Source organism: Vombatus ursinus, unplaced genomic scaffold, assembly GCF_900497805.2.
Source record: "Vombatus ursinus unplaced genomic scaffold, bare-nosed wombat genome assembly UNPS02014818.1, whole genome shotgun sequence".
NCBI lineage: Eukaryota > Metazoa > Chordata > Mammalia > Diprotodontia > Vombatidae > Vombatus > Vombatus ursinus.
Genome location: NW_020954596.1, coordinates 123,424 through 135,837, shown reverse-complemented (window position 1 = coordinate 135,837; position 12,414 = coordinate 123,424). Strand labels below are relative to the sequence as shown.

Here is a 12,414-nt window from a genome sequence, read left to right as displayed (position 1 = left end):
TGCCTTTCTTTTGTATCCCCAGCACTTAACAGTGTCTGGCACATAAAAGATACTTAGTAAATGCTTGCTGAGTGAATACAAAACTAGATTGATGGTCACAAATGGATGATGATCCACTATCTTCTACTGTTATTTTTTTTAAAGCATTAACTCAGTAGAGCAAAAAGTACTCTTATATTTATACTGCAACAAAGTGTTTGTCTTGAGCATGTTAAGATCATGTCCATTACAAATGTAATCACTGAGATAATCTTATTTCAATGATCCACTAAGTATTAAAATCAAACAGAGAATCAAAAAGGGAGAGACATCCAGCAAACATCTCCTCTAGTGTTTTGGGGAAAGGTACCATACAGCACCCAAATAAAAAATGCATTTTCTAGATGGTGAGGTTCTCCAAGAGAGTTCATATTGATTGTATCAAGGGCTAAAACACTGCATAGTTTCCTCAATGAGAATAACCACCACTGTAGAAAAAAGTTCACACTAACTATCCACAAAGGAAAACCAAAGTGGATGAAGAATATATATTGCTGAAATAACTGGATACATTTTGATTGCCAGCATGTTAGACATTCCATTAGTACTTATATCTCGGATAGACACTATAGATAGACAATGAGTTGAGCCTAGTACAGAATAGGAAGAAATCAGGTAAGATCTGATTTTGAAAAGTTATTTAATACTTCCAATGATCCTAAGCTGTTCACTACTTTTAAAAAATCTTTAGTATCTTTAGTATTCTCTCAGTGGTATGATATAGCTACATATCACATAACAAATATCTCAGAATATCAGATTTGCAAGTGCCTCAAAAGATAGTAGAAAGTCAAATGGGAGTTGTAAATAGGTTGCTGCTTGGATATGAGAAGCACAAAAGGCATTCTATACATTATTTCACTTGATCCTCATGACATTCCTTTAAGTCGAGAAGATCTTTCTATCCTCAATTTAAAGATAAGGAAAATGAGGCTCAAAAGTGTTTGGGATTGGTGCAAGGTCATATACATGGTAAAGCTGGTATTCAAACACAGATCTTCTGACTTGAAGTTTAGTGTTCTTTCCACTACACCAAGCAGTCAATAAATATAAGTCCACAGGCTCAAATAATCATTTGCCTGCTATTATGACCAATTTAATCAGTTGTACAGAATGCCAATTACATGAGTAATATGGCAGATAGAATCATATATATATGTATATATATATATATATAATATAGCAGATAGGATTTATACATATATAAATGAGTAATATGGCAGATAGGATTATATATATATATATATGTTTATGTATGTATGTATGTAATATGGCAGATAGGATTTTATCAACTTTAATGCCAGGGCTCAGAGAAAACACACCAGATGCAGGAATTGATCATCATGTAATCATCATGGTTAATGGGGAACATGTAAAGTACTGAATAAGTGCGTTGGATGTGCGCAAGGATGCAGATTGTACAGATCCAGAGGACAGCCTATTCCTGTACCTGAACCTCTCCTTCCCTGACAATGTAAAGGATGCATTGTATATAAGCCATGGCACTCATAATGTTCCCATTAGATCCCAACACAATGTGTGTAAGGCAACATCCCAAGAACTGTTCTTGCCACTGAGCCAAAGTCCCCTTCCCCAGATGGTCACTTGATAAATGGTGGCAATAAAAAAAAGACAGAAAAAATGAATATTAAAATGGCACTCTAGGATAGGAGATTTGAAGTTCGGCAGCGGAAGATGTTTCCATCTTCCCAGAGGTTTTGCTATCTAACAGGTGGTACCTGTAGTAGTAATGGATAGTGCCACAGAGGAGATAGAGGTCCTAATTTTCTATCAGCAGGTACTACTTTAAGAGCTAGTGGTGGAGACATCTAGGTGGCACAGTGGATAGTGCACCAGCCCTGAAGTCAGGAGGATCTGAGTTCAAATCCAGCCTCAAACACTTACTAGCTGTATGACCCTGGGCAAGTAACTTAATGCTGATTGCCTAGTTAGAACAGGACTTCTGTGTTCCAATAAGGACACCAAAAGGTGCACGTACAGTAAGAACCTCTAAGTCCTAAATTTGTCTCCAACCTACTTCTCCATACACCTGTCTGTTCTTCATTTGGAACTCTGCTTGTGTCTAAAATCTCTTTGATGACCTCCATATGTCATTCTCTAATTTCTTCATGTTAAAGAGTTTTGTCTTCCCAGTGGCAAGAGCAGCAGGTGAAAATAAAGGGGAGTTTGTAGATAGAAAAGGAAGCTGCTAGGACTGTTTTGATGAGTCCATATGAGCAAGAAGAAAGGAAATCCAGAGATCCACGAGAAAGAGCAGAAGAAGACATTATAAGACAAAGCTGTTGGCCCAGGTAGTTGTGAGAGCTGTCATCATTCAGAGGAGTGAAGGATCCTTGGAAGGCTGAAGGCTAAAGAGAAATCCAGCATGAATCCACCAGACCTTCCCATTGTACTTACTTATCATTAAAACAATGGGCAGCTGTGACCACCCAGCTCTTCCCAATCACTGTCCCCCCACAGAGATGTTCTGCAGCGATCTGCAGGCTGACCTGCCAGGGCCAAGACCCGGGTGCTGCTGGCTGTCCTCCCACAATCCTGGTGAAGAGAAACCTGGGAGTCTTGGAAGCTGCTCCACATTGACCACCTAGGAAGAGCGGGATAGGATGACTTCAAGATTGTCCATCAATATCAGTTACCGCAGGGCTGATGTATATGGGGCCCTCTCCCAAAACCCAGAGGCAAAGAAGAAGGAGGTAGTCACTGTACTCCAAACTGGAGTAAAATGGAAAAGATAAAAGTGATATTCAAGGGGCAGCTAGGTGGTGCAGTAGACGGAGTACTGGCCCTGTAGTCAAGAAGACCTGAGTTCAAATTCAGCCTCAGATACTTACTGGGCAAGTCACTTAACCCTAATTACTTTGCAAAAAAAAAAAAGATATTAAAGAAAATACAATATAAGGCAGTAGTCAATGACCTGTAGGGACCAAACCTCAAAAGCATCTCTCCTCCCTCATTTTCACTGTGTTCAGCCTATCACGTCCCAATTCCTCTATATAAAAGATTCTTAATCTAGGGCAGGGCTTCTTAAACTTTTTCCACTCCTGACTTCTTGGTGTTGCACAACCTGAGGGCGTGCACAGTGCAAAGTGTACATGCTTTGTGTTCAGAACCAAGGCTTCAGTGAAGTTGCCCACAGTGCAGCATAGGTAAGTACTGCCAGAAACACCTCAGATTCATTACACATTTGATTTTTAATTAATTTTCTGTTGCCAAATTTTTTGAGACCCCCATCTCGACCCACAGTTTAAGAAGCACTGATCTAGGGTACAAGAACTTAGGGAAAAAATGTGTCTTCATTTTCACTAATTTCCAACTAAATTTAACATTTCCTTCAATTATGAATTTTTTTAATTATTCTGAAAAGGAACCCACAGGCTTCACCAGACTGCCAAAGAGGTTCATCACACACACACACATACACAATTTAAACGCCTACTGTGGATTATTCCTTTCACATATTCCTCCTATCTCTTAGCATTCACTATGCCACCACCATAATCCTGCCATCTATCACATCTTTCCTGGACTTTAGCATTCTGACTAGTCTCTTCCCTTCTCCTCTCTCCTCCTCCAATCCAATCTCACTGCTAACAGATAAATCTGAGAACTGTGGAATGTATGAGCAAGAAAGGACCCTAAGGATCATCTGGATTAGGGATTCTTCACATTTTTGTATCATGGGCCCCTCTGGCAGTCTGGGGAAGCCTATCAACCTGTTCTCAGATTCATTTCTCACATAAAATAAAATACATGTTCCAAAGGAAACCAATTATATTGGAATTTTCATCAAAACATTTTCAAGTTCATAGATTCCAGGTTAAGAAGCCCTGATCTACAGCAGCCTGGCTCCCAGGCCAGCACATGCTATATTAACTACACCATAATTCTGGGATCATAGACTCTCGGAGTTGGCTGGATCCTCAAGAGTTATCTAGTCCAAACTTCACCTAAACAGGAATCTTCTATAATATCACAACTGCTCATATGGTCCTTCCACATTAAGACTCCCAGTGATGGGGAACTCAATACCTCCCAAGAATTGGGGATAATTTGATTTATGGTTTAACAATGCAAGGTACTCAGAATCCATAATTCCAGCTCAGCTTTATTCCTAGTGTTCTTTGTGTATCTTCACTGGAGTTCTCAGTAGGCTTCCAAAGAACTCACCTGCAGCCTCCAGGTCTGTAACTGTGCCATGGCCAGCTGAAGGAAGTTCAGGCTCATCCTCTGTGCCTAAGATATTTAAATATGGGCAAAAACAGAACAATTAAAATAGTACAGAGAAAATGAAGTGTCCTCTTTCCTGCACTTATAAAATAGGGTTTTAGGATTCAGCAGGAAAATGCCATTGATAAGATTATGCTCTATGCTAGGATTAGAAAACAAGAGCTATTTCAGGATTTTTAGTGTTTTAATTGAATTGTGTATGGGTTTTCTGGAAACTTTTGGGAAATGCACCATTGCTAAAGCACCAGAGCAATTAAAGAAGCAAATGGGGTTTGGAAAGGGATTGGAAGATGAAGGGAGCTAGTTGAAGAAGACTGGAAGAAGTTGGAGCATTGGGGACTATTGGCTCACCAATCAAGGGTTTGCTATTATTTACCTGTTTCAGAGATGAAGGAGATGGCGGCCTGGAATCCCCTGAAGACTCTACTTTCATCTGCCTGGAAGCTGATTAGCATGGCACTAGAGGAGCTCAGCCCAGGTGGGGGCACAGCAAAGCCACAGTACCGAGCTAACCCAATCCCAGCCCAGGAAAGCCAGCAGCATTGCCCGAGGCCCCTCACCAATGAGGGTGACATCAGACATTAATAGCAAGAAAAAGAAAAGGGAGACTTTTCTCAAAAGCAATTATTGAAAAACAAACTCAGATATGCCCAGAGATATTTTTAGCAAGAAAAGAGGAAGTTTAAGTTATGTAGAATTAGTATCAATTCTTTTAAATACATTTTAACCTCCCTGCCTCCAACATGTCAACTGGGATTTAGTCTCATAGATTATTAGAGGTTAAAAAAAAAAGACCTTAACAATCATCTGCTCCAACCTTTCATTTTAAAGCAAGGAACCTGAGACCCCAGGAAGTAAATGGTACATTGAAGGTCACACATTGGCAAAGCCAGAACACATACTCAGATCTTCAGACTTCAAATCCAATGTTCTTTACACCACAAAGCATGTAAATAGTCCATCTCAAGGACCTAGTCACGATTTTCTGTAGCCTCTCCCCAACATAAATGTCATCTAAAAGCATTCCACCTCACCATCACTCACATTAGAAAGCAGTGTAAGATTTGTAATGTGTTCTGCATACTTTATCTCATAATTCCAGTGCCTTCCACCTCTTAATTATCTCCAACTTATCTTAGCCATAGCTTGTTTATACATAAGTATTTGCATATTGTCTCCTCCATTATTAAGAAAAGGGATTGTCTTTTGCCTTCTTTGTGTCCCCAGCACTTAGCATACTGCCTAGCATACCCTAGACACTTCATGTTTATTGATTGACTAATCTTCATAATCTTCATGATGTTGTCAGTTAGGTGCTACTATGAACCCTATTTGACAAATGAGGAAACTGAGAGGTTAAGTGGCTTGGTCATAGTTACAGAGCTAGTAAGTGCCAGGGACAGTATTTGAACCTAGATCCTTCTAAATCTAAGTCTAGGAGACTTTCCATTATGCCATGCATGTCCTTCTGCATGCTTAAGTTCTGGGAGGGGGTGGGGCAGAAACCAAGGGAAACAAGGAAGAATATATCTTAGTTTGTTTATGGCACTATTCACCATCATAAAAACAAAATATTAGGGATGAATAAGATCTTAGACACTAGCCCAATATGCTTGTTCTATAGATGGGAAAACTGGAGTTTTCTTCTGACTTCTTTATGCCCTTCTCTCTAATCTACCTTTCCTCCAAAGCAAGGATGGGTGGCTGAGGAAATCTGATTGATGAAGAATTATTCCAATTCTGGGCACTATTTTCCCCACTTCAAACCCCGGTCATCATTCTTCATCCATCCTAAAAAATGGAAACAAAAGATATCAAAGATAAAATGAGACACTAACCTATTTCTTCTTTCCCTTCCACATCATCATATACTGTCACTGAGTCGGAGAGGCAGCCATCACTTTCTTCTAGTTCAAAGCTCTGAAATTCAAGCTGAAAAAAGGTAAAATTATATATGCAGCCAATATCATGGTTAGTTAATTAGCAAATTAGACTAAAAGATGGAATTGCATTGCCTCCTTGAGGCGAGATATAATAATAAGTGGGACAAATCCAAACAAAAAAGCATTCATTAAGCACCTACTATGTACAAGGCACTGTGCTAGGTGAAGGGGAAAAGGAAAAGATAGGGACAGAAGCTGTGATTTCACTGGTATAGGGAATTTCTAGATAATAATGTTAAGGGATGATTGATGATGATGATGATGGTGGTGGTAGTGGTAATGGTGGTGGTGGTGGTGGTGGTGATAGCTAGCATTTATAGAGCACTTTAGGTTTGCAAAGCACTTTACAAATATTATTTCATTTTATCCTTACAATGATGGGAGGTAGGTGCTATTATTATCTTTATTTTACTGATGATGAAACTGAGATGGGGCATATAGGGGTTAAATGACTTGCCCAGAGTCACACAACTAATTAAGAGTCTGAGATGGGATTTAAATTCAGGATTTTCTAGCCCCAAATCCAATGCTCTATCCTAGCTGCCTACAATGATGAGGAAACTACCCTAATCAATAAAGGCTGGTGCATGGTATGCAATTTGTTGTTGTTGTTTAGTCATTTTCAGTCATGCCCAACATTTCATGACCCCATTTGACATTTTCTTGGCAAAGATACTAGATTAGTTTGTCATTTCCTTCTCCAGTTCGTTGTACAGATGAGGAACTGAGGAAAACATGGTTAAATGACTTGCCCAGTGTCACACAGTTATTATTTTTCCCCTAATGTCAATATTAAGTTCACAGAAACAGTAGTTTAATAAACACCACTCTTATTGGTACCTGATTCCAAAGAGGAAGCATTTTAGAGTTTAGTCTCTGGCAGAAATCTGCATCAGTGCACACCTCTTGGGCTCACAGAGTTGGAAAAAACTTGGAGATCACCTAGTCCAAAACAGCTCTTAAAAAGTAAAGCTCAGATTTGGACCCCGGGCTTGTGGCTCCAAATGCAGTCTTCTTTGTACACTATACCATCACTTCAAGTTCAGATGGATCTCAAATGTAGCTAACTTTAAAACCAAAGAGAAATATAGTTCTAAAGTGCATGCCAGGGGTCATCAAAGCAGCCTCCTCTAAGTGTAAGAAAAATGATTAGGAGAAAAAAAAACTCAAAATAATACACCTGGAAGGCAATTGATAGATGATCTCACCCACACACTCTTTCTTACATGTAAGGACACAGACTCATAGACATGAAATGACTTGCCTAAGGTCTCAGGGCGAGCAAGTAGCAGAAGTGGGATTCACACTAAGATCTTCTAAATTCAGTCCAGTGTTCTATTAACTAAACCACATGGACATAACTATCCTTTAATCCTGCTGAAGAAAGAGCCCTAGAAGAGATTCATAATATGTTCTCACAGTTCAGCACTTTGGGGATAATCCTCTTTTTACAGAGGATAAAACTGGGTCCTAGAAAGGGGAAATGATTTGTCCAGGACCACACAGATGATAAATAGCAGAACTGGGACATTTTTTTAATTTGGTGCGCCAGCTCTGCTTGTAGGCTAAAAACATTTTTTTTTCAATTCTGTTTCTTTCTTACTCCATTTCCTTGCTATTTCTTTTTCTGAAGTTTCCAAATGTTTTATTCACTCTTTTGGATGGACTAGAAATAAGTGTTTCCACTACAGAAAAGAAAGTTATTACAGTACATTTTCATGAATGGGAAGTGGATTCCTGAAGATATCTGGAAAAGGGCAAAAGGTTAATTTAAAAAAAAAAACCTAAATAATGGAATTCAGTTCTTTATATAATTTGTAAAAATGCACTAAATCACTATTAACTAGAGAAATGCAAATTAAAACAACTCTAAGCCACCTTATACTTATCAGGTTGGCTGATATAACAGAAAAAATAAAATGAGAAATGCTGGAGGGGATGTGGAAAAATTGGAACACTAACACACTGTTGGTGGAGTTGTGAACTGTTCCTACCATTCAGGTGAACAATTTGGAACTATGTCCAAATGGCTATAAAAGTGTGTATATACTCTTTGACCCAGCAATACCACTACTAGGTCTGTAACTCAAAGGGATCAAAGAAAAGTGAAAGGGATCTATTTGTACAAGAATATTTATAACAGCTTTTTTTGTGGTGGCAAAGAATTGGGATTTGAGAGGAATGACCATCACTTGAGAAATGGTTGAACAAGTTGCAGTATGTGACTGTGATGGAATATTATCATGCTATAAGAAATGATGAACAAGATAGTTTCAGAAAAACCTGGGAAGATCTATATGAACCGATACAAAGTGAGGTGATCAGAACTAGGAGAACTTTGTACAAAGTAACAGCAATATTGTAATGATGATCAGTTGTAAAAGACTTAGCTGCTGTGATCAAGACAATGACCCAAGACTACCTATGACGAGAAATGCAATGCCCTCCAAAGAGAGAACAAATGAACTCTGGGAGCAGATTGAAGCATATTTCTTTTACTCTCTTTATTTTTCTTGTCTTCTGTGTGTGTTTTCTTTTGCCACACGGCTAATCTGGAAAGATGTCTTGCATGACTTTAAATGTAAAATCAACCTCATATTGCTTGCCTTCTCAAAAGCTGGAGGAGGGGGAGGAAGGGAGAGAATTTGGGACTCAGAATTTTTTAAAACAAATGTTTCAAAATTTTAATGTAATTAGAAAATACTTAAATAAACAAAAAGATTTTTTAAAAATAAAGTACTTTGTGAAAAAATGAAATAAAAAAATGAAAAGAAAAAAGTAAGGAAAGAATTCAATAGCAAAGATAATATATTGCTTCTCTTGGGTCCTTGGTCTCTTTCTCCTCTGATATTTTGCTTTCAAGTTCTTTTCCATCATCTCTTCTAATTCTGGGGCAACTTTATCAGCACTACCCATTTTTCCTGGTCCTCTCTTTTCCCTCTTTTATCTCATTCCTATTCTTCAAATTTTTCCTTATACTTTTCAGCAATTTCTGCATTTAGGAATCAAATTGCCAGCAGTGTTCAGGCTCAGAACTTTCATCAGTAAAGTGTGTGCGAGTGCATGCATGTGCAGACATGTACATGCGTGCACAAGTGTGTTTCAGACCCAAACCCTATCACTTCCTGCCTTAGCTTTCAGTTCCATCAATGATGTTAATATTGTGATTTGCACCAATCCCTTCTTGTGAGTAGAAGATTCATTCTTTTCTCCCTGTGTTTCATTATCTTCATCTCACCACTCACTTGTTCTTTCTATTCTGGAAGGTCATTCTCAAATGAAAATTGGGATAGATTTGTTTTCATCTTAAGAGCTCTTCTCTGTATTCTTCAAGTATCTTAATCTCCTACTGAGAAAAAGAAGCTATGAATCAAATTATGGGTTATGGTTCAAATCATCATCATTCTCAGTGAAAATTTCATAATCTACCTGAGTTTCCTTGGCACTGAAGCCAGAAGCTGGGCAGTTGTGGTGGTGGCTGTGACAGCTGCAGTGCACAGTCAATGCTGCATCTTTGTTTCTTTCATTTAAATCCATGGTAATCCTTTAAAGAGTGTCATCCAATAACAAATTGCAGATATCTATACCAACCTACCTGGTTCAATAATCATGGAATCATAGACTCCTGGGGCTGGAAGGGACTTTAGAACTCCAGCCCTTCTACTCATTGTAAGAATCCTTCTATCTTATTGTTTCCTCCTAAGATACTAAGCTGCTCCTCCATTGTGGATCTTCTATATTATACCTGCCATCTTCCATAGTATCTTGCCTTACAGTTTTATCAAAGAATTTTCTCCCTCCTCTTCAAAATGCCTTTTAATTGATTCACTGGTTCTCGGGGCACCTTGTTCCTAATATTTTTAAGATACTCTCTGTTCCTTAACAGACCAGTCAAATCTTCATCAAAATCATCTATGTTGTCAGCTATTTTCTTCTGATGCTAAGATCTTCAACTGCAACAAGATGAAAACATCGCCTATGCCCAGAAATATTTCAACCTCCTACACAGGAATCTGTATGTTCCCCCACATTTCTTCTTGTTTCTATCATTTCTCTCCATATTGAGTCAGCAGAAGGGGGTGGCAGTAGGTGAATTTGCTAAGTCCTCCTTGCTCTTTAGCCTGGTCTTTAACACACATTCAAGGAAATAGCATATCTCCCAATTATCACAGTCATGACTAAATAAGGTTGCCACTCAGAAGAGAGCAGAAAAGATTACCAAAAATATTTTTCCTTGGGACAATCAGAGAGAATGGCCTGAGGATAACTTTTCTATGTGAAACAAGAAGATGCTACATATCAGTGTAAAGATTCCTTTGAAATTCAAATGAACTTTGTTGAATCTTTTGCACAATTAAATTCAATTCAAAAGACATTTATTAAGCACCTATTTTTTAAAGCCCTGTCACTGAACCTGAGGATAAAATAATTGGCCACTGACCTTTAGAAGCTTAAACAATTATGGTACAACATGTACAAAGATAAGTATAATGCAATGGATTTTTTTTAAAACAAAGAGAAGATTAACAAATGGGAGGATTAGAAAAAATTATGTAGAGAATGTGGCATGCAATTCAAGTTTTAAGATGAGAACTCCACAACACAGAGATGAAAAGAAAGTTCATTCCAGGCATTTCAGACATCTTGTATAAATGCATAGTGGATAGGAGATAGAATATCTCATTCAGGGAATAGCTGGTGGTCAAGTTTAGCTGGAATGTAAAATGCATGAAGAGAAATGATATGAAATAATACTGGAGAGGTAAACATGGGTCATATTATAAAAGGCTTTAAATGCTAGACAAGGGAGGTGTCATTTTATCCTAGGAGCAAGAGTGAGCTACAGAAGGTTTTTGAGCAGTAAAGTAACATGTTTACATATGTTTCTTTAGAAGATGATTTTAGTAGTTCTGTAGAAGGATTGAAGAAGGAAGAAACTGGAATGAGGGAGACCATTAAGAAGACTATTATAGTAGTCCAGGAGAAAGCAGGTGAGAATTTGAACTAGGGTGATGCCCACGAGAATGTAAAAAGGGAAGCACATGCAAGAGATGCTGTGGATGTAAAATTGACAAAAATGTAGCAAGCAATTGGCTATGGGAAGAAAGGGACAAGAAACAGTCAAAGATGACTAAAGTTTTGAACTTGAGTGATTGATAAGTTGGTGATGCCCTCAAAAGAAATAGGAAAGTTTGGAGAAGGAGTGGGTTTATGAGCGAAGGTATTGAGTTCCATTTTGACTACATTGAGCTTGAGAATCCAATAGAACATTCAGTCAAGTAAAGAAGTACCACTGGAATTCAGTGAAGACATAGAGGTATGAATTGCTGTTCAGTCGTTTCAGTCGTGTCCAACTCTTTGTGACAGCTTTTGGAGTTTTCTTGGCAAAGATACTAGATTGGCTTGTCTTTTCCTTCTCCAGTTTATTTTTATAGATGAGAAACTGAAGCAAACAGGATTAAGTGATTTGCCCAGGGTCACACAGCTAGTAAGTGTCTGAGGTCAGATTTGTACTCAGGAACATGAGTATTCCTGAGTTCAGTCCTAGCACTCTATCCATTACCTAGATGCCCCAGAGATATGGAAGGCATCTGTATAAAGATGATAATTGTACCCAGGGATGCAGATGAAATCACCAAATGAAAGAAAGTGTGTATGGAGAAGAGAGAAGAGGGACAAAGACAGACTCTTTGGAAGTATACATGCTTAGGGTAGAGAGATGAATGATTATTCAGCAAAGTATACTGGACAGGTAGAATCAGACAGATAGGAAAACAAAGAAAGAACAATGTTACAAAAATCGACTGAGGAGCCATGGACAAACATTAGATTTTATTGTGGTTATGTCTTCTTACCTGGATTCTAATCATAGCTCTGTTACTGATGTAGGTGCTACGCAACTATTCTTTTTTTTTAATAATATTTTATTTTTCCCCAATTACTTGTTAAAATCATTTTTTTTTAAAGTTTTGAGTTACAAATTCTATCCCTCCCTCCTACCCAACACCCCCCCTTCCTGAGAAGGCAGATAGTCTGATATAGGTTATATGTGTGCAATCATGTAAAACATTTCCACATTAGTCATTTTGTACAAGAAGACAAAAGAAAAAAGAGAAAGAAAAAGAAAGAAAGAAAGAAAGAGAAAGAAGGAAAGAGAAAGAAAGAAAGAAAGAAAGAAAGAAAG

At 38.1% G+C, this 12,414-nt stretch overlaps 1 protein-coding gene across 1 annotated transcript in view; it reads right to left on the bottom strand.

Annotated features, from left to right (window-relative positions):
• Positions 1-12,414, bottom strand: part of LOC114023671 (ovochymase-2-like) — a 51,280-nt gene that overhangs the window by 16,853 nt on the left and 22,013 nt on the right. The window contains exons 13-16 of the mRNA XM_027836435.1: positions 6,126-6,219; positions 4,664-4,795; positions 4,228-4,293; positions 2,458-2,644 (exon numbers count right to left, since the gene is read on the bottom strand). Coding sequence (XP_027692236.1) covers positions 2,458-2,644; positions 4,228-4,293; positions 4,664-4,795; positions 6,126-6,219 — 479 coding nt within the window. The remainder of the gene's footprint in view (positions 1-2,457; positions 2,645-4,227; positions 4,294-4,663; positions 4,796-6,125; positions 6,220-12,414) is intronic.